Source organism: Gracilinanus agilis, chromosome 2, assembly GCF_016433145.1.
Source record: "Gracilinanus agilis isolate LMUSP501 chromosome 2, AgileGrace, whole genome shotgun sequence".
In the NCBI taxonomy this organism is placed as follows: Eukaryota; Metazoa; Chordata; class Mammalia; order Didelphimorphia; family Didelphidae; genus Gracilinanus; species Gracilinanus agilis.
Window position 1 is genome coordinate 368230426 of NC_058131.1, and position 22721 is coordinate 368253146.

The 22721-nt window shown below is 37.9% G+C and overlaps 1 protein-coding gene across 1 annotated transcript in view; it reads right to left on the reverse strand.

The window, feature by feature from the left end:
• The window catches only part of DOCK2 (dedicator of cytokinesis 2), a 562271-nt gene that overhangs the window by 477075 nt on the left and 62475 nt on the right, over positions 1-22721 (reverse strand). Inside the window, exons 9-14 of the mRNA XM_044659840.1 lie at positions 20892-20973; positions 11553-11688; positions 10058-10133; positions 8549-8625; positions 6625-6750; positions 4698-4822 (exon numbers count right to left, since the gene is read on the reverse strand). Of these exons, the coding sequence (XP_044515775.1) occupies positions 4698-4822; positions 6625-6750; positions 8549-8625; positions 10058-10133; positions 11553-11688; positions 20892-20973 (622 nt within the window). The remainder of the gene's footprint in view (positions 1-4697; positions 4823-6624; positions 6751-8548; positions 8626-10057; positions 10134-11552; positions 11689-20891; positions 20974-22721) is intronic.

Genomic DNA, 22721 nt, shown 5'->3' on the forward strand with positions numbered 1-22721 from the left:
GTGCACACATATGCATTTATGTGTGCATGTATAAATATATGTGTGCATTTGTATGTATGTGTGAGTATATAGATATAGATATATAGATATGTAAATGGACCCAGTGGATAAAGTTCCAGACCTGAGTTTAAATACCATTTTAGATGATTACTAGCTATGTGATCCTGGGCAAGTCACTTGACACTTTTGGCTTCTCTTTCCTTACCTGTAAAATGAACTAGAAAAGTAAATTACAAACCACCTCAGTATAATTGGCAAGAAAAACCCAAATGGGATCATGAAGAGTCAGACATGAGTGAAACAACTAAACAACTAGATGGAGAGAGAGAGAGAGATGGATAGAGGGATAGATAGAAAGATAGATGGATGGATGGATAGATGGAATGAAAGATAGGACAGATGGAGAGATAGATAGATAGATAGATAGATAGATAGATAGATAGATAGATAGATAGATAGATAGATAGGCAGACAGACAGACAGATAGATAGATAGATAGATAGATAGATAGATAGATAGATAGATATACAGAGAGATAGACGATAAATAGATAAATGGATGGATAGATATAGGTAGAGAGAGATATAGGATAGATGCGAGATAAATGGATAGATAGATAAATAGACAGATAGACATAGATAAAGAGATAGATAGATGGATAGATGGATAGATAGATAGATGATGGATAGACAGAGAGAGATAGCTGTTGTATCTATCTCCCAGAATGTTGTGAGAGATAGATGGATGGACAGATAGACAGAGAGATGAGAGAAACAGTCTCATTTAGGAAAGGAATTATTTTATTTTTTATCTTCAGCATCTGGTATATAGTAGGGATTTTAAAATGTTTACTGACTAATTAATTAAAGAATTAGAATGCCAGAGTCCCAGTATGGAATTTTTAAAATAGCCTTGAACAACTTGAATGAATGAAAAAAATATTTTAAGTCCTTATTATGTTCCAAGTATTGTTCTAAGGATTGGGGGTAGAAATTCAAAAGACAGAACTCACCCTCAAAGAATTCATATTCTAATAGAAGAAAACACATTTAGAGAAGTGATAGCCAGGGAGAAATGTATACAAAAGCCCATGTCAAAAATGGGATTAATAACTGGTCTATTTATGCCTACTCATGCTTTGTCGTTAGTAGCAAATATAACATTTGTCCCAAGAAGCGTTCTTAGGGCCTTGATATCATACTATCTCCACTTGGGAACTCTCTGGGGCAGACAATCCAAGCTGAATGTAATGCTTATGATCCTCCTGAGTGAAGGCAACATAGTGTAATTTAGAAAGTACTGGGCTTGGAGTCAAGAAGACCTCTGATAATTTCAAATTCTTACAATTACTAACAACACGACTGCTGACAATTCACTTAGCTTCCCAGAGACTCCATTTCCTCATCTGTAAAATGGGGATAATGATAGCTGCTGTATAATATCTCCCAGACTTCTTGTGAGAATCAAATGAGATAAAGTATGTAAAGTGCAGCATAGACCTTCCAGCCATAAATAAATGTCAGCTCCTATTATTATCCTGTAGCATTTACCCACTCTCCAGGAGGGCTCCACTTTCCATTCCTTCCTGCCTTGCAGAATGCCAACAGAGTGACAATCTGTCCTAACTGAAACTCTCCTTTCTCTGCCCCCTTCTCACAAGAAGCCTCAGCTAAACTGAAAGGAATTAAAAGCAGGACAAGGCCATTGCTAACTGAGGAGGAATAATTATAGCTCTTTGCCCCAGCCTTTCCCAAGGGCAGGATACATCTAGATCATGACAGACTTGGCCATATTACTAGAAATCTATATGTTTAAAGGGGGTTTTTCTCAAAGGGCTCTGTTCTTTCCTCACAGGAGGTGTTTGAATGTGCTGCCTGGCACTTAATTAGGCAATAGTATTTATATCTGTAAATAAGAAAAGGCCTTATACAGGCTTCCAAAGAGATTTTTCTGTACTTAGTCATCTAAACTCCCCCATAAACTTCCCTGAAATGTAAAACTAGAAATTATAATCATTTCTTACATTAATTAAAATAGGCACTTTTCAGATTCAATACTTTGAAAATTAACTTAAGTCTTCACCTGGAATAAATAAGTCTGTTCAGGGAAAATCTATGAGGTTCTGAATAAAAAAGAGTTCATTATAAGGCTGGGGACTATGCAAGAAGCTCAAATTCTGGTTTTCTAACTTTTCCTTATAATATGTCCTTGAGAAACATCAGAAGTACCCATATCAATGTTCTAAAATGAAACAGGTTCAAGAGTTCTTTAATGGGTGGCTGAATAAAAATATCTTCAAAGAAAAGGATTGAGGACTCCCTGAAAGGCAATTCTCCTTTAAGATTAAAAAAAAATCTTCTTCTCCTCTATATGACTGTGGGCAAAGTGATACTTTCTCATTTAATTTGGGTTTTGTTAGGAAGCTCTGGATATTCTACAGAATAGGGAGGAGCTAGACACTTCAATTGCTATGTCCTAATATCTGCAGTCTATATGAGCCTGGGAGATGGATTTAAGAAAAAAAATCATTCAACCTTCCTAGAAACTTGGGAGAAATGGTTTCTGGTCCCTTTTTATAGATTGAGAACAAAGCAGAGAGTTAATAGAATCTCCCTATAGGTCACACAGCAGGGAAAGAAGAAAGTTGAAACTGTCTTATAGGACCTTAAGTCACGGGCTGCATCTTTTATTTCCCAGGATCCCTTCTGATCTGCACTCCCCTCTCCCCCATCCCTAGCTCTGATATTTGGTCATCTGCCATGACAATGGGTGAATGTTCGCCTAGGCTCAAATGCCTGCCTATAGCTGAGTTTATTTTCAACTCCGAGGCACAGAAGGAGAAATAGGAGAAGCAAAAACCTCCCACACACTGGACACAGATGCTGAAAAGCTTAAAGAAGAAATAAGCAAATAAATGTAAACACACATGATGAAAATTGTATAGGACATATGCTGTATAAATATTTATAACTATGTGCTTTGCATTCTTAAGTGTACTATGCTAGCCCCCTGGAGACCAAATTAGGAATTGACTTTTCACCAGATTTTCTGCTTGAGCACTGACAGGTTACATAAAGGGATCGGAGCGTCTAGTTTTGGGGACATCTTTTTTCAGATGTCTAATTTCTCCCTCTCTGTGTGTATATTCTCACAGACACTGACAAATAAGCTAATACAGGTTTCAAGGACAATGACGGCTTCTTTCTTTAACAGGATAGGGCTAACTTGTAAATCAAGACCATAGAAAAAAGGTTTATGGGGAAAAAAGCAAAAAAGAAAAGAAAAGAAACCTATCCATGTGTGTCCATGGGCAGATGATGTAGTGGGAGAGCCAGTCTCAGATTCAGGAAGTCCTAGGTTCAAGTAACTTCACTTAAATTCACTTAATTTCTAATGTTCCAAGCAATGCTATAAGACTAAAAGTTGTAAAACATTTGTTAATCTGTATTGGTTCACAGCATTTTCTCACCAGAAGTTTCCTCCTGCCAATAAAATCACAGATATCAGATATCTATCCATGTAAACTTAAAAAAAATTTTGAGCTCACATTTTTGCAGAGCAGCAGTTCTCAAAGTACAGTCCATCGAACCCTAAAGATCCCCAAAGACCTTGAGAGATCTTCAAAGCCAAAAGTATTTTCATTAAAAGATTAAGGAATTATTTGCCTATTGAAATATTCTTCCCTTTTCTAACTATATATCTGTGTGAGATGACTTTTTCATATATTTTCAAGACAACTTATTACAAACAAGCTGAATGCAAAAGATGTATGAATTCAGTGGTATTCTCTTAAGTTGGAAATTAATGAAATTTGCAAAAATATGTAAAATACTAGCACCTTTCTCCCCATTTTTTGCTTTAGAAAGTGTAATTATTTTAGTAAAATATGTCATTTATATTAATATTTAATGAGTTTGTTATTATTTTAAATAAATATTTTTAAATATCCATTTTAATTTCTAGCACAGTGAGTATTGATAGATATAACCACGTAAAACATCTTTGGGAGCTCCAATAATTTTTAAGAATGTAAAGGGTTCTTGAGACCAAAAAAATCTGGGAAATGTTTAGGTAGAGCTTTAAGGTACCCAAAATATTTTATATACATTATTTCATCAGATTCTCATTCTCCCTATAACTATCCTTATTGTACAGATGAAGAACCCAAGGCCCAGAAAGGTTCAATTATTTTTACCCAAGGGTACACACAGCTCACAAGAGTCTGAGGCAAGGGGGCAGTGAGGTACTTCAGTGGATTGAGAGACAAGTCTAGAGACAGATCTTTGGTTCAAATTTGGCTTTAGATACTTCCTAGTTGTGTGACCCTGGGCAAGTCACTTAACAATGCCTCACTCTTACCAGTCTTCTGCCTTGGAACCAATACATAGTATTAATTCTCAGACAGAAGGTAAGGGTTTGTTTTGTTGTTGTTTTTTTTAAGTCTGAGGCATAATTAGAATTCAGGATTTCTTGATCCCAAGTCCCAATCTCTTCCTGTTCTACTATATTGTATATAAAACTTCTCAGGAAAACAGAGCCAGACCTGGAGTAATGAAAAATACAGATTGTGTAGTTCAATAAAAGCAAAGGGAAAGTCAATGTAAGAGAGGGCAGCCATTTGAGAAAAGACTTTTTTTGCTGACAGAGGGGCCCCAAAAGTTGCTCATGTCACCGAAGGGAAAAGAGGAATCCCTTACGGGAAGCACTTTGCCATCCTCCGCACAGACACACATGATCACTTCCACGTTTCTCTGCGTCGTCTTATTGTACTTGTCAAAGTCTCCGTGTAAGAGGGTGATGTAGATGTCGTTCCTGACATCCCCTGAGGCGAAAAGACAAGAGTTAGACACCAGAGTCAAAGGCAGAAAGGAAGGAGCAGTCAACTTACTTCAGCTGGTGCAGAAGAAGATGAGCTAAGAGGCAGGATGGGAACTCCTCTCTATCTTGCTTCCCATGATCATATAAGTAACAATCAGAAGAGTAAGGGGAGCATATATTTCTCTGAGAGAGAAGTAGGGATTGGGGTTGGCACAGGAGGAAAGGAGAGTTTATGGAACAAGAAGACATCATAGAAATTCATTCTTGAAAAGGTAAGTATACACATTATCCATGTTTTTCCCCCCTTTTTCTTCCTAAGTTAAATAACTTAATTTCATTCCTATAGTGACACCTTCTGGGAAAGCAAAGAGAAGACGAGAAATCTAATATCAGCCCAGGAGCTCTAGACAAACATAAATCAACTGGGCTTTTCACTGAGTAGGAGGAGGATAGAGTAACTTTCCTCAATCCTTTCACTAGCTAAGCAATGAGAATTGGGCATCCCATGGGGCAACCCACAATGTTGGACAGGGAAACAGAAGAACAAAGTGAATTATCATTTATCCAGAATGCCATGGTAAGCAGATGCTGACTCAGGACCCAGAGAAGAATTCTTAGGGAGAACTAAGGGGAAATAAATTGTCTCACAGTAAACAAAAATGTATCAAGTACAGGAGAATCCAATTATAGCAGATATTTGGGGCTAAGGAGAACACCCACATCACAGTCTGTTTATAATGAGACATCTTTCATATATTTGTGTACAATAGGGACATAAATTGATTTGTAACATAACCAAACTGAGACCAGGGATTCTAAAGTCACTAAATTCCTCGGGACTTGATCTCCTAATCTGAAGAATGACTGCACTAGATTGACTCTGAAGTCCCAACCCACTCTAGGTCTAAGATTTTATAAACTTATGTAGTATGTTGCCTTATTTCATATGGTTTTATTATACAGGTGGGCTTTTGAGTTATGAATCATAGCTTATTGTCCACAAATAGTCAGCTCTCAATGATCTGATCAAATCATCTCCCCACCATCTGACCCAAATCTTGCTTTTGCATTTATTCACAGAGATAACTCTAAGTACTACCTTGGTATTTTAGTACTTCTGCTATTTAATCATCTGAAACATTGACAGTTAAGTATTTTCCCTGCTCTGGGATATGAGAGGAAGTAACCCATCTTGAAGATGGAAGCTTGCATTAAATCTTGAAGATCGTGCTAGACATTCTCAGTATGGAATGAAGAGCAGGGAAGGAACTTGAGGTCTGAGTTCTAGACAGCAGCTTTAGAGTTCTATCTACAGAGTTGTGTTTTATACTATTTGAGCTGAATTAACAAAAGAATGATCACATTCATGTCCAAATCTAAATGAGAAGACATTTTAAAATCAATGCTAAGTTTTTTAAATGATGCATCACTTTGAACTATCCATGCATGCTCTGTCCAGCAGTACAAATAACTAAGGACTGATAACATGGGCTAAAGATTCTTTTCAGAAATGAATCTTTGTGACCTTCCACTTTCACTTTCCCCTGGGTAATTTATTGATATGTATATAGTTTCAATCTATAGGGAAGCCTCAATCTATAGGGGAAACACCCCTGATTCATTAAATATAAATTAACTAACAATAACAATAATAAAAGCAAAAGCAACTTCTGACCAAAAGAGTAAAGAATCTGAAAGACTCCCTATTCAGCAAACAGTTTGAATTTCCTATTTCTCCAGCTATCATAAAAGAAAGATATCAAACTATGCCAGACCAGGAAAGTCACAGGCCAAGTTGGCTCCTACCAGGCATGATGATTTCAGGAAAACCAAGCTTCCTGGCCACAACTGTAGTCCTGTCTACCAGGTGGGGATAGTCCTTCCGGATCTGAATGATGTCTCCAACCAGCATTTTCATTGTCACCCAGAGGCCTGTAGGAAAGTGTTCTTTGTGAAGATCTTTTATATTTAGGGTAAATTACTTTAACCACATCTTGAACCACTTCAGCATCCCTCACTGGAATTGGACATTGAGAGCAGAAAAACACTGATCACATTACCACCAGAAAGGAATCCCTTACCATCTTGCTAATGTCAATTCCATTCCATTGGACAGATTCTTATTAAATACCTACTTTGTACTTAATGAAAACATTATCCTAGGCACAGGAGAAGATGCAAAGTATAGGTAAGATATGATTCCTATGCTCATTAAGAAAACAGTTTAACAGATGATATGGCATATCCAGAAAACTGAACAAATACAAAATATTACAAGTGATCAGTATAAAAGAGAAGAGTAAATCACTTTAAGTAAGGACTAAAAGGGTCAAAGACTACTATTTACTAGGAAAGCTTTATGGAGTAGTTATTATTTAATAAGTTGGATAGAAATTCAAAAGATGAATAGGGAAAGGTAGTATGTTCCTGGTATATAGACCAACATTGGCAAAGGTCTAGAGACAGGAAAATATCTGGTGTGATTGAGAGGACAGAAAGTATTTCAATTTGTATGGAGCATGGACTATATGGCCTAGAGTACTATGAATACTATGATGTTGGAGAAAGGCAGGCTAAGACTAGATGGTGGAAGATTTTGAATATTTGCAAAGGAATTTTTATTTCATTCCTGAGGGGAAATTTTTTTAAAAAGATGAGAGAAAGGCCAGATATATCTTTGCAGGGGAAAAGTTATGTTTGTAGCAATGAAGGATGACATGAAGAAGGAAGAAAGAGAAGATTGGAAGATATGTAGGGAAGTGGTTATAATAGTCCAGGCAAATGATATGGTAATTCAGGACCTCTCCTCAGGGAGTAGCAGTAGAGAAGAGGAAGAGATGTGAGAAATGCTGCAGAAGCAGCATTGGCAGGATTTGGTAACTAATAAGCTATAGGAAGCAAGGGAGAGAGGATAGCTAAAGATAATATCTAAGTTTCCAATATAGCTGCCTGGATATAGTGGTATCAATGATAGAAATGCTGTTAGGAAGAGAAACTATTTGAGGAGAAAAGATAATCTTGGTTTTAGAAATATTCAATTTATGGTACTTATCAGACATCCAGGCAGAGTATTTCTATAAGCAAATGAAGATAAAGGTCTGGAGCTCAGAAAAGAGGTCAGGGAGAGAAATAGAGATGGGATATGTAAAGTCATGGGAGAAATATTGCCAAAAATAGTGTTGTTTTTTTAATGTGCAGGGCAAAATCTTGAGGAATGCCTACTTTATTTTTTATTTGAAATATTATATTTAATTAATTAATTTAGAATATTTTTCCATGGTTACATGATTCATGTTCTTTCCCTTTTCTCCTTCCACCCCACTCCAATAGCCAATGAGCAATTCCACTGGGTTTTACATGTGCCATTGGGGAATACCCACTTTAAGAAATCAGGAAGAAGAAGATGAATCAGCAAAGAAGAGAAAGTGACAGTTATTGAAGGAGAAGGAGAACAAGAAGAGTGGCTTCTATGATGCTGATGAAGGAAGGAAAATCCAGAAGGTCGGTGGGGTCAGCAGTTTCAGAGGATACAGGGAGGTCAAGAAGGACAGGGATTGAGTGGGGGAAAAGTCCACTGAATTTAGAAAGTAGGAGTTTACTGCTGGCCTTTGAACAGGTGAGATCTCCTCCCCTTCTCTCTGCAATCTACTAAGAGAGCAAATTAAATTATTCAGGGTTCCAAATTTCAAATGAGGCTCTGAAGATTTTTAAGCAAATAAATACCACTTACCTTGACCTCCACTGTCCCCCTTTGAGGCTGTAACCTTGCCCAGGAGACTGTGTAGGAAATCATTTTCAGCTGTTACCCTGGAGGAAGAAAGACAACCCAGAAATGACTGCTGGATACACTCATACTCATAGGGATCTGGGCTAATGGAGCTGAGGAATTCTGTGATGCCTCATTCCCTCACTCAGATACTTCTCAGGAAAAAAATAACCCTTGGTCCACAATCTCAAGGTAAATTTAGCCATTCAGACCTAGCTCAGAGACACAACTTTGGTTTCCATTAGGAAACCAGTTTTTTCTTCTCTGCAAAGCAATAAGTGCCTAACAGATATGATCATAAATGTCACAACCTAAAGTCATTTTCCAAGGAGAAATTGAAGAGTAGGAGCTCTTAAAACAAGCTTCCAAAAGTTTCTCTCACTGCAGGTTAAGTCCTAACAGGAAGCATGGGGGGCCTGAGAGGATAGCTAGACCATTCCACTCAAATTTTACATATAAGGAAATGGAGATCCAAACTAATTACCTAACTTCCCCAACATCACACCTGCAGTAAGAATCCTTTAAAATCACCCAGGTAAGCTTCTACCCTAACAAGAATCACTGGACTGACCACCACTCTCTGAGCACCCTTCTTCAAGTATACTCCATGGTGGAAGCTACAAAAGCACTGGCTGACTCAGAATCAGAGAATGTTGTTGTTCAGTGATATCCAACTCTTCATGACCCCATTTGGCGTTTTCTTGGCAAAGATACTGGAGTGGTTTGCCCTTTTCTTCTCTGGCTCATTTTCCAGATGGGAAAACTGAGGCAAAGAGGGTTAGATGACTTGCCCAGGGTCACGTAGCTAGTAAATGTCATACGGCTAGCTAAAGTGTCTGAGGCCATAGTTGTGTTCACGAAAATGAGTCTTCCTGATGCAAGACCTGGCATTTCTATCCACTGCACCACCCAGCTATTCAAATCTTGACTTCTGATAGTACCTCTATGGCCTTGGACAAGTTACTTCCTCCCTTGGTCTTGCTTTCTTCAATTATAAAATGAAGATGGTGCATGCTGCTAGTCAGTCGTAGGACTCCTCTACAGACCTGACTCCTCCACTGTGTACTCCTTCTCAAGCAGAAAAAGATATTTGATCTCCTTTTCAAATTTATGCCCACACAACACTAGAATCATACTCTGTTTCCAATGTTTTGATCCTCCTAAGAATCACAGAATTTTAGAGCTTAAGGGCACCTTATCATTCCTCTGGTTGAGTTTAACTTTTCCCTTTGACATCAGAGGAAACTGAGACCCGGAGGTTAAATGGCTCACTCAAAGTCACACAGATAGTACGCGGTAGAACTAAAACTAGAATCTATGTCTTATAACTCCAAGATCAGTGTTTGTCCCATCATACCAAGGGCCCTCCAGGTCTCAGAAATGTGCTGCCATGGGTAATCAAAGTGAAATGAGATTGATGATAGTTTGGTTTATGTTATGAGAACAAAAGATAATAAACTTGTGATCTCTTACGGATGAAAAGGGATGAAATGCTGCTTCTCTTCATCACTTTCTGCTTTCCCCTTGATGATGTCTGTTATATCCATAACTAGAAGAGCAAGAAATATCAGTGTATGAAATTGTGCCAAGGTGGAGGCAGGGAAAGGAAAACCATATGGAACAAATAGACAGAACCAAAATGAAACAAGCCTCGAAGGATGAGAAAGCTTATCAAGAACAAGACAAAGCTGGGAATCATGATTAGGGAGATAAGCCAGAGTCAGAGCATATGCAAAGAGAAAAAATAAGGATAATTAGTATCAAGACGCAGCTAGATGGACAGATAACCATAATGGTAGCAGAACATGATGGGCATCTGCCCCAAAAGGCCAGGATTCTGTTTTGAATGTTAGCTTCTATGGAACAGTTGATTCTTGATATCTTTCTAAAATCCAGGAATTCTCCAAAAGAAGAAGAAAATAAACAGGAGGACAGATGGGAGGCATAAGTAATGAGAAGGACCTAGGTTCTCTAAGGCAAAGCTCTGTCCCTGCCAGAGAGCTTTAATATACTTGTTTGGGAATTGGCTGATGCTTTATTATGCATAGAGCCTTTGGTTCTGCAGGTAGAAACAAGAAGAAATGCCTGTCTAGAGAGTAAAGCCAAGAGCCAAAGGGGAAAAAAAATATATCTTTGACCATGGTGCTGCTGACTTTTCAGTAGGGCAAGGAACCCATATTCCTGAAAGAGGAAAAATATGATCCCAGTGGTTGACTATCCAGAAGTAAGTTAGAGAAGAGAGCATAAAATGTTAGAGTAGCATCTTATTGGTCACACAGTCTTGCAGCTCTCTCATTTTTTTCAGATGAGAAAGCAAAGGCTTAATGGAGTTATGAACTTTCCCCAAGTCACATAGGGAGTTGGTGGAGGAGCCAAAGCTGGAATTCAGGTCCCCTCATCCCCCCAGGTCAATGCTCTTTCCACAACCCAGCCTTCTAATCAATGTCAGATCACTAGAGAATAGGATAGTTTTACCACTTTGTTGGCTCAAACAAAGCCTGAAAAATTATTTAAAGTCCACCCTGTTATTTGGAATTATCTCCTTTCCCAGATATTCCAACTAATCTTCTCAATTCCCATTTTCATCAGGAGTTTAGCTGGGAGGAGAATCTTTCTTTAACCTCTTATCTTGGATATTACTTTTAATGATTTGTTCACAATTACATACTTCCAGGATCATCTCTCCTCCCCATAAGCCCCAGAGAGGAGCAGATAACTATTCAGACTTCAGCTTACCCTCATCCCTCAATTTTTAGACATCTGTGCCCAATTATTCATCGCAAAATGAGACTAGGTCACCAGTTACTTTGATTTAGTCATCAGAAATCCAGATATTAAAGTATTCCTAGCTGAAAATAGGAGAAATAACTTTTTTAAATTCAGCTACATAAAATGAACATCAAGAGAAAAAAGAACAATTTACTGAAAGAAACAAGATTAAACCTTCCAGATATATGTTCATAGTTACCTGCCACCCCAAATGGCCGCCTCAATCCCTGAGTACATTTCTTTAAATTAGTATCCTTGAGATCCATCCTCCCAACTCGGACAGTTTGACAAATTAAATAAATTTTATCCCTGTTGAGATCTTTGTTCCCTAGATCCTGTAGGGCAAGAAATAAACAGTTATAATACAATCATTTTTATGTCTCATTATTTCAACAAAAGCTAAGAGGTTACACTTTGTGTATCTAATAGAAACCCCCAAAGAAAGGAAGAAAGGAAGAAGTGATGATTATTTCCAGTTCAGGCATAGTTCTTTATGGACATTATCCCTCTAGTGCTATACAAGGTAGATTCATCCCCATTCTATAGATTAAGAAGTTGAGACTTGAAAAGAGGACTGAATGAAACAGCCTAGATTCAACATAAATTCTTTCCACTCAGGCAGGAAGTAGAAGAGACCATGTTGAACAGGGACTCCTAATACACAAACTCTAAGGGCTAAGAGATCTTTCTGAGCTACCTATCAGTTTCACTATTGCTTGGCATCCCTATGGGGAAAACAGGAAGAAGAAGAAGGAAAAAAAATTCAGAAAATCTTGGGGGGAGGCACCTTTCCAGCTGATCAACTTTCTCACAAACCTAAAATTTCCACAGTTCTCAGGTCGCCTGCTCCACTTTTGAGGAACATTGCAATTCTGAAACAATTCAGTTATGACATCTAGAGTAGATGATAAGTTCCCTGGTGGTACTGCACAACAGCCTCCAAACTTTTTTTGATTGCGGACCCATCAATTTTAAAAATTAATATGGAAATATTATTTATAAATTATATTAAAGTACTGCTATGCTAAGTATACATATATTTTAAACTTAAATGAAAAACATAACTTTTTAAAAGATAAGTAAAGATGAAATAATATCTGTTCCTACAGATAACAGAGACTATTAGAGTTTATTGAGTAGACCTGCTCTTTAGAAAACTCTCTTTGACCCCGTGGAACTTTGCATCATCTATGGGAGGGAGTGGGGGAGGAGAGGAATAGAACATGAATCCTGTAACCATGGGAAAATGTTCTTAATTAATTAATTAATTAAAAATTCAAATTGAACTTGGAAAAAAAAAGAAAAAGAAAATTCCTCTAAAGCAGGGGAAAAAATCTCTCTTTGGAAGTCATGTGGAGCATGGATTGGAAAGGGGAAAGGCTTAAAGCAGAAATACCAGTCAGAAGATTATTGCAATAACCCAGAAAGAAGTAATGAGGGTTGGAGCTAGGGTAGTAGTCACATGAATGGAGAGGAGATAGAAATGAGAGATGTGAAGGTAAATTTGACAGATTGGACGACCGGTCAGATATGCACCAAACCAGTGAGTGAGAAGTCAAAGATAACAATGAGATTGTGAGCATAAATGCCTAAAAGAGTGTTACAGTCATTAAGATCAATAAAGCAATTTGGGAAAGGGGTGGATTTGGGAGGAAAGATAATATAATGACATCAAGGCTGGAGATCACAACTCATTCATGTCTGTCTATCGAGTGCACAATGAAAAAAGGAGAGGCTAGGCTTTTGGGGTGCAGAACTCCTCCTATTCTGAATGCAGAATCCAACCAAGAGGCACAGCTACTGTGGGCCTGGGGGTAAAAATGCTGAGGAGTAAGAGATTTTTCAGTGATACCTGAGAAGTTGCCAGTGTTGGTGCCCAGGTATTAATAAGTGCTTTGAGGGACTAATACCTGTTTCCTAGAGATGGAAATTAGGAGTTTGCACAGTGGAGGAAAGGAGTAGAATGGGCTATAAGGACAGGTGTGGTTGATTGAAGAAGACAAACCCCCAGGGATTTGCTATCTCAGGGAGGATGGGATGGGATACATCTTCCTTTGTTCCACACTCCAAAAAATAAAACAACAAAATATTTCTGGGTATCAAGGCAGAAGCCTCCAAACTTTTTTTGCTTGTGGACCCTAAGACCCACAAGGGGAACTCAGCTCCCATTCTGTAGACCCCTGGCAGAGTGGATAGAGTACTAGGTCCAAAGTCATGAAGATCTGGGTTCAAATACCGCAGCTGGCACTTATTAGCTGCATGACCATAGGCAAGTTCTTAGCATCTTTGAGCCTTAGTTTCTTCATCTATAAAATGGAAATGGTAATACCCAGACCACATTATAATGTTGTTAGAAAAGCCTCAGAAATATATGGGAAATGTTCTGTAAACTGTATAACGTGCTATGTCAATTATCAACTATTATTTTTAGTAGAGTGTAAGCTTCTAGAAAGCAAGGATTTTTTTTCTTTCTGTATCCTGAGAACCTAGCACAGTGCCTTGCACATAGTAGATATAAATCCTTATGGATACTAATGTATTTTGTCTGCATTTCTCCTTTAATATCGCCATTTTCACATCCTACTTTGTTTTCTGTTTATCTGTGTCCATAATGTATTCTCCAGTGGAATATAACCTCCTGAAGGGCAGTGTCATTTTTTCCCATGTTTGCATCCCCAACACCAAGCAAATCAGATATTAATTTGTTTGTTTGACTGAGACCTGTTATTTCATAAGTATGGGAACTTTCTATGAGGAAACACCTTCCACCAATACATATTTGGAACTGTTTGGCAATTTAGAGTCTAAGAGAATTTTCTGGAGGCTCTGAGAGGTTAAGTGATTTCTCCCCAGGTTATATAGACTCTGAATCTGAAGTAGAACTTGAAATCAGATCTTCCTAACTTTGAGGCTGATCCTCTATCCTACTCTATAAACAAGCAATATATTGCCACAGGAAAGAACCTATCAACTGACTACCTTATTGTACCATTCACCGCCTTTATGACTCTCTGACCATAGCTGCTTCTCCTTGCTACACTCCCTTATATGTATTGTCTGCCCTAACCCTTTAAAATCTGTGTTCCTTGAGGGCAGGAATAGGCTTGATTTTGTATATGCATTCCTAGTTCCTTCCTGGCACAGTGATGAACACATAGTAAAGATTTAATGAATTCATTTCATTAAATTCTCTCTATTACTCAATTGTGTGACCTCTCCCTTTGCACACAGTGGGTGCTGCTTAATGAAAGATGGCAAATGGATTTTTTCACCATAATGAGATTTAATTGAATTGATAAGGAGAACTGACTTGAATTGGCTTGACTTAAATCAAACCAATTCTAGAATCAGAAAACAAACCTGAGAACAACTATTTCAGTCCTCATTTAAAAAAAAAATCTTTACATGTGTTGGCTCCCATGCTAGCAATACCCACGCCAGGTACAGAAGAAAATAATAGACTGCCAGATCATTTCAGAGAAAAGGGATAAAAATAGCAGCTCCTCCCAATCTGCCTATGATGGCAAGTATGTGGAATGGATATTCTAAGAACAGACAATAAGGCCCATGGAATGGTCAAGCTTCTCTACCCTAGGGCTTATATTCTTATAACTTATAAATCCATGTCATTAGATTCTACCTATTACCCAATTGTGTGACTTCTCCCATTTTAAATTAATATTTGAAAATTATTCTTCAAAATTCACAAAGCTTACAGTCTTTGTGTAAACATCTGGTGCTTCCCTCCCTAAGACCCTATTACCCCCAAATGGGGACAAAAGTGGCCTCCCTTCACAAAGCAATCCTAGCTCTACAACAATCCCTCTTAAATGTTGTTATTAAAATGACCCACACAAAATTGGGACATTAATGCATTGCTGGTGGAGTTGTGAATTGATCCAACCATTCTGGATGGAAATTTGGAACTACATCCAAAGATTGCTAAAAGACTGTCTGCCTTTTTATCCAGCCTTACCAGCTGGATTAATACCCCAAAGGTATAATAAGGAAAAAGACTTGTACAAAAATATTTATAGCCACGCTTTTTGTGGTGGCAAAAAACTGGAAAACGAGGGTAAGCCCTTCAGTTGGGGAAGGGCTGAACAAATTGTGGTATATGCTGATGATGGAATACTATTGTGCTCAAAGGAATAATGAACTGGAGGAATTCCATTAGAACTGGAATGACCTCCAGGAATTGATGCAGAGCAAAAGGAACAGAACCAGGAGAATCTTATACACAGACAGGGATACACTGTGGCACAATAGAATGTAATGGACTTCTCTACTAGCAGCAATGCAATGACCAGGACAATTCTGAGGGACTTATGAGAAAGATGCTATCCACATCCAGAGGAAGAACTGTGGGAGTAGAAACATAGAAGAAAAACAACTGTGTGACCACATGGGTTGATGGGGATATGACTGGAGATGTAGACTCCAAACCAGGGGTCAGCAACCTTTTTGGCCATGAGAGCCATAAATGCCACATTTTTAAAAATGGAATTTCATGAGAGCCGTACAGTGCTCACAGTGCGCGCTCCTGTAACAGCGCCTGAAAAAAAATTGACTTTATGGCTCCTGCAGAAAGACCCTCAAAAGAGCCAGATATGGCTCAAGAGCCATACATTGCCGATCCCTGCTCCAAACGATCACCTAGTGCAAATATCAATAATATGGAAATAGGTCTTGATCAATGACACATATAAAACCCAGTGGAATTGTGCATCGGCTATGGGAGGGGTTGGGAGAGGAGAGGGAAAGAATGTGAATCTTGTAATCATGGGGAAATGTTCTAAATTAATTAATTAAATAAAATCAGGTCGCTGCAAAAAAAAATGTTAAAATGGAAAAAAAAAAATGACCCACAAACATCACTCCCACAATCTTTCCCCTGCCTAGTTAGATTATGTGCTTTGGGCTGAAAAACAAGAATGAGAAACACAGAAGATTCACTTGTTCTATGGATACGAACAAAGTAAAAAAGGAAAACCACAAAAACACATAGTTTAAAGCAAATTGCCCTCCAGTCTAAATAACCTCCCTTAACTTTTAAGCTATGTATGTCAAATAACTCCAGCAGATCTTCCAAACAGGCACTAAGAACTGAGAGAGTTATATAATCTAAGAAGCTACTCTTGGGAGATTTTCCTTGAAATGTTACTGGCATGTACCACTTCTCCCTCATTCCACACTACTGTGTTCCTTGCTGTTGTCCTAGATGACTATAGAATCATTCTTTGTGTTCTCCCTGACTAGAGTCTCTTCCCCGCTAATCAATTCAGATAATCACTGTCAAATTAATTATCCCCAAGCTCATTTTTCACTATTTCATTTCCCCCATCAAAAGACTTTCAATAGTTCCATTTCATAATACATTAACTAAAAATTTTGCCACTTGATGTCCAAGGTCCCCCATGATCTGGTTCAATTCTATTTATCTTATTTTATTTACCACTACTCTCCAATACATGCCTTCTCTCTCACAACTCTCCCTTTGGTTTTCTACATAAGTTGGTCATAGTCATTCCCAGCTCTTTGCTTAAAGAAATGACATTCTCCCAGCCTTGAATACTTTTTTTTTTCCTCTCCTATCCATCCTTCAAGGCCCAGTTCAGGTTTCACCTCTTCTAAAAAACCTTCCTTTTTCTTGAAAAATTTATAGTTTATTGCCACATAATTAATCATCTGAGTCATAAAATTATACATCATATTGTATTGTTCATCTTGAGTTCTCAACTAGATTGTAAATTTGTTGAGGACAGAGACCATGCCTATATACACATATGCATATTCATATATATATAATGTATATATGTATGTATATTTGTATGTATATGAAGTCCCCAAAATCTCAGTGTAACTTTAAGCTGTAATAATTTCAAAAAATACAAATTCTCAAAAATAAATAAATTTACAAAAAAAATTTATTTTTTAAATTAAAGTTTAGTTATTTAAGTGTTTAAAATGTTGAAATGTTTCTAATTAAAATTCACCATAACTGGCTTGTGCTATACTCAATTAAAAAAATTTTAAAATAACCTCAGACTGCTGCTGCTCAGTGACTGAAAGAATTGTATTTACAATCATAATATAAAGACCATCCAAAGAAGAAGGTTTTGATACATGTTATGGTTTTGGCACAACATGACTAGAAAAGATCTAATGGAGATAGATCAAGTGATTAAGGCAGCTGAGCAAGAGTCCCTCCTCTACTGATCTACTGGCCTGAGAAAGTATCATTTAGAAACTCACATGGGCAATGAATAATGATAAGATGCTCCATCTTGTTAAAGTTAAATTTTTAAATTATTCTCCAAAATTCACAAAATTAAATAAGTGCAAAAGAAATGCAAATAAGTAAACCTTTAAGTGATGTGTCTTGTATTTCTGAAATTTTTAAACTTTTGAAGTTATTAAAACTTAGAACTATACTAAGACTTTTGGGACATACTATACTGCTGCATCTATTCAAGTATCAAACAGGCATAATATAGTCATAAGGATTTAACCTTAGAATTTTTATTGCTAAAGAGAGCTGCCAGGTGAATGAACTCCCCCTCAGGTAGGTGCTTGATATATGTTTTAGAATTTTGATGAACCATAAATGTTCCTCCTTGCCCATCACAGAAAAGGCAGAACAAAAGAAAAGTGACTTGAGATTAGTGACTGTCCATTGAAAAAGTCAGAACTTGAGGATTTGATGGGGGAAAGGAGCTCGGATTCAGGCTAAAAGAGGAACTCTAGAAAGGATCAGCTCTAAGAAAAATTGGTGAAGTCTCAACATAACTATCAGGTCAACATAATTGAGTAACAGTGTGCTTAGTGGAGAGAACATTTGATCTGGGATCAGAAAAACACAGTGTCCAAGTTCTGTCTCAGAGTGTTACTAGCTATGTGACAACTGTTGGCCTCTATGCACATATTTTCTCATTTGTAAAATGAGTCACTGGAATCATGAAGATGAGTTCAAATAAGCTTCTGAACTGACTAATTGTATGATCCTGAGCAAGTCATTTAACCCTGTTTGCCTCAATTTCCTCATCTGTGAAATGAGCTGGAGAAGGAAATGTCAAACCACTCCAGCATCTTTGCCAAGAAAACCCTAAGTGGGGTCATGAAGAGTCAGATACAACTGAAAAACAACCAAACAACAAAATGAGGCATTTGGACTCAATGACCTCTAATATCCCCCCCAACTCTGAATCTATGATCCAAAAATTCTAATTATCATCTCATCACTTGCAAGAGATGTTCATACTCAGAACTTAAAAAAAATCACATCTTTAGGATTACACTCCTTCTCCCTGAATTGAATGTTCCAATAACTTCACAAGATCTCTCAATCTTGTGAACTACCAAATAAGGTTCTTAAGTCCACTTAGTCTAGAAAATAGACACAATGGAACATGTAAGATCCCAGGGGAGTTGGATCATTTTCACATCAGTGGGAATTGGCACTGATTTACTGATGTCCTCTCCTTGTTTACATTTAGAAGACGAATCACAAGTTGATTCACCACAAAATGAACAACTGATTGATTCCCATGTCCTTCTCTCACACACTAAACATCTGTCTCCTGGTTTAATCAGGAGAGCCCACAGGACTTTAATATTTATCAAGAAAATAAATATCCTGCCCACTCTAACTAATAATAGATAAACAGAATCTGGGCCCATTCATACATGCCAAGAAAACTTTGTCTAAGCAATTAGGAGCTATGACACTATGCTATTCCTACAGTCCATTTTTCAGGAAGGCACAAACAAAATAAATCACCACCATTCCAGCCTAATTGCAACATAACAGAAAACATTATGCTTAATAGGACATAGCTAGAAAATTATTGTAAAGCAAAGCAGGTTAATCTAGCATGGCGGTCATTCCTGGCTCAAATCTTTCTCTTTAGTAAAACACACACCACCGACCCTCCTGGCTGCTCCTCTCTCTGATTTCTCTTGTTCATATATGCAAAACAGCTATCAGTCTGTTCACAATGAGGCAAGCAGATTTTCCAACCCAATGGTTCCTACAGAAGGTAACTCCAGGTTTATAACATTCCCAGACCATTATATGGAAAAGGCAAAAGTATTGGTATGGAAGTCATGGGCAATTCCATTTAATTCAATCCAAGGAGGAAATATAAAGTTTCTATAGTGCCAGGCATTGTTCTAGGTGCAGGGGATACAGTTCCTGTCCTCAAGTAGCTTACCTTTTACTGTCCCTAATACTTTGCTTCCATTCCTTCTTTTTGGAAAGTTCACCTTCTAAAATCTATCATCAAAGGCAATAATCCAATATAAATGGCTTTTAGGCACTGAATTTTTTCATTTTTCTTGGAGGAATGGAAGTTTTCATATCTATGCATTTAGAGATTCAGAAAATGCTGGACAGCATGATGATTAGCAAACAAGCTTGTCAGTTGGTCCTCTCAACCCTTACACAGTTTAAGATGTAGAATGCCCAACTATCCAAACATTCAATTCATCAAATTCCCACAGTCCCTCGCTCCACTGCTAATACTCTTTACTCTATGACTATTTCCAGCCTACTGTATACATATCTTGCATGCATGTAGTTTTTACATGTCTCTTCCATTAGAATATGAGCTCCTCGAAGGTAGGGACAAAGTTTTTGGCTTGTCTCTGTGGCCCCAGCACTTAGTATATTACCTAGCATATAGCAAGTGCTTTTATTTTGAAACTTAACCTTCTGCCATAAAACCAATACCATGGATTGGTTCCAAGGCAGAACTGTAAGGGCCAGGCAATGGGAGTTAAGTGACTTGCCCAGGGCCACACAGATAAGAAGTGTCTGAGGTCAAATTTGAACCCAGGACCTCCTATCTCTGGGCCTTGCTTGACAAATGAAATAGATTGAATGTCATCAGACTTTTCAGCACTGGTTGTCTTATACCTCCTCTTGGCCAACATTCTGAACACTGGTTTCTATTGTCTAAGGGTAGACAGATTGGGATGAATTTTGACTTGACTTCTTTTGCCTTCTTTATTAAAGAATAAATTTTAAAAACAGCTCTTTATCAGGAATTTAGTTCAAAATTGCATAAGTCCAAATTACAATAAAAATAGTCTTTGATCAACCCTGATTTGGCCAGAAAATTTAATGAACTAAAACATTCCACTTCCCAAGAATTCTAGTTCTCTCCTTGCAATTTTTAAAGATATTCTTTAACCTTTAATGGGGTACATGTCTTTTTGGGGTGACTATGTGACTGCTAGAATCTGAGGGAGTATGTATGTGGGTATGCATACGTATGTATGTATTTGTGTGTGTGTGTGTGTGTGTGTGTATCATTTCCCCATTAGGCTAGAAGGAGGGATATTATCTTGCTCCTTCTTCATATTTACCCACATTGTTCAGGATAGGGCTCTGACCTCACAACACATTCATAAAGATCAGCTAACAAACTCTTACCTCTTCCTTTCCTGCTCAGCCTCATTTCCAATTTCATCTCTCCCACAGGTAGGGACCAGAGGCACTGCTTACTACCTGGGGTGCTGAGAGAGGAACACTCACCGTGAAGACGACCTTCAGGTTGTTCAGCATTTCAATTTCCTTTGGGAAGCCTTTACTTCCCCATCGCACCAAGTAATTCTCACTGGAAAACAAAAGTAATTTTTATTTTCCTGATCATGTCACTTAAAACTGCCTTCTGAGAACTCTTCTTGGGTTCTCACCACCACTCATTTTGACACTTAATCATGTACAGTTATATTGTTCTCTGTTTTATACACATTGTTCTTGTCCTTCAGTAAGGCTTGTCAGACCCTCAATGGCAGAGTCCATGTCTTACATAGGGCACCTGGCACAGCGGTAGGCACAGAAAAAAAACTTTCTATGTAATCCTGGGCAACTTCAGTCCTTCCTAAGACTCCTCATGTGTAAAATGATGCTGTTATACTTGATGGTCTCTAAAGTTGCTAGTTCAAAATCTATTGTCTTATGGTACTATGACTTGAATTTAAAGAAACAAAAAAGCTACTGCAATATAACCAGTATCTCTTGCAGAAGAAAAGAAGAATAGTACAAAGGACAGATCATTGGATTTGGAGTCAGAGGGCCTGGCCCTGGATTCAAATCCATGCTTTGCCTTAGATTACTTATATAATTCTAGGGAAGACACTTAAATTCTGTCACTGTTTCTTTAGCTGCCTTTTCACACTGGAAGATCCCTCTACTCCTTTGCTCCCTTACTTCCAATGGTGAATTTCTCATAGAGTCTCCGTTTGGAGGCTGTGTCCAGATTGCTCAGTCCTTCACTTGTTAGCCTACCTCTTCAGACTCTCTAGACTTTACCCTGACCCTGCAAAGGTACCAGCTCTCTTCTTCTCTCCTGTTCCCCACCCTATAATTTTCTGTTCCATTTTCTATGTTTTCTTCCCCTGTTAGAATGTAAGATCCTTGAGGGCAGAACTATTTTTCTTATGGAACAACCTCTAGGAACTGATGCTGAGTGAAAAGAACAGAACCAGGAGAATATTATATGCAGAGATGGATACACCATGGCACAATCGAATGTAATAAACTTCTCTACTGGCAGAAATGCAATGATCCAGGACAACTCTGAGGCATTTATGAGAAAGAACGCTATCCACAGCCAGAGAAAGAACTGTGGGAGTAGAAACACAAAAGAAAAGTAGCTGCTTGATCACATGGGTGGATGGGGATATGATTGGAGATGTAGACTCTAAACAATCACCCTAATGCAAATATTAATAATGTGGAAATAGGTCTTGATCAATGACACACATAAAACCCAGTGGAAATACACGTCAGCTACAGGGGGAAGGGGGGAAGGGGGATGGATTGGAGGGGAGAGAAAGAACATGAATCATTGTTGGCTATGGGAGGTGGGAGAGGGAAAGAACATGAATCATGTAACCCTAGAAAAATATTCTAAATTAATTAATTGAATAAAAATTTTCAAATCACAAAAAAAGAATTATTTTTCTTTGTTGCTTATACTCCTCTTCTGGCTTCCCTAGCTAAGTAAAGCTAACTTTAAGTAAAACTTCTGCAAGAAGCCCCTTCCATACCCCCTTAATGCTAGCACTTTCCTCCTCAGGTTATCTCCAATTTCTCCTCTATATATCTTGTTTGTATGTTTTACTCCCCCATTAGGCTGTGAGCTCCTTGACAACTAGGACTATTTTTTTCTTTTTATTTTCCGTTCTTTATATCCATTGCATTTATCACAGTACTTAGCACATAGAAAAGCACTTAAGAAATGTTGGCTAACTTGACTTGTTGAGAGTTGACTTCTGCGTGGTGCTTCTCTCTTCCTAATATCTTTACCCTTACCTTCCTTCTACCCTAGAAATGAAAACACCAACATCTCCCATAACA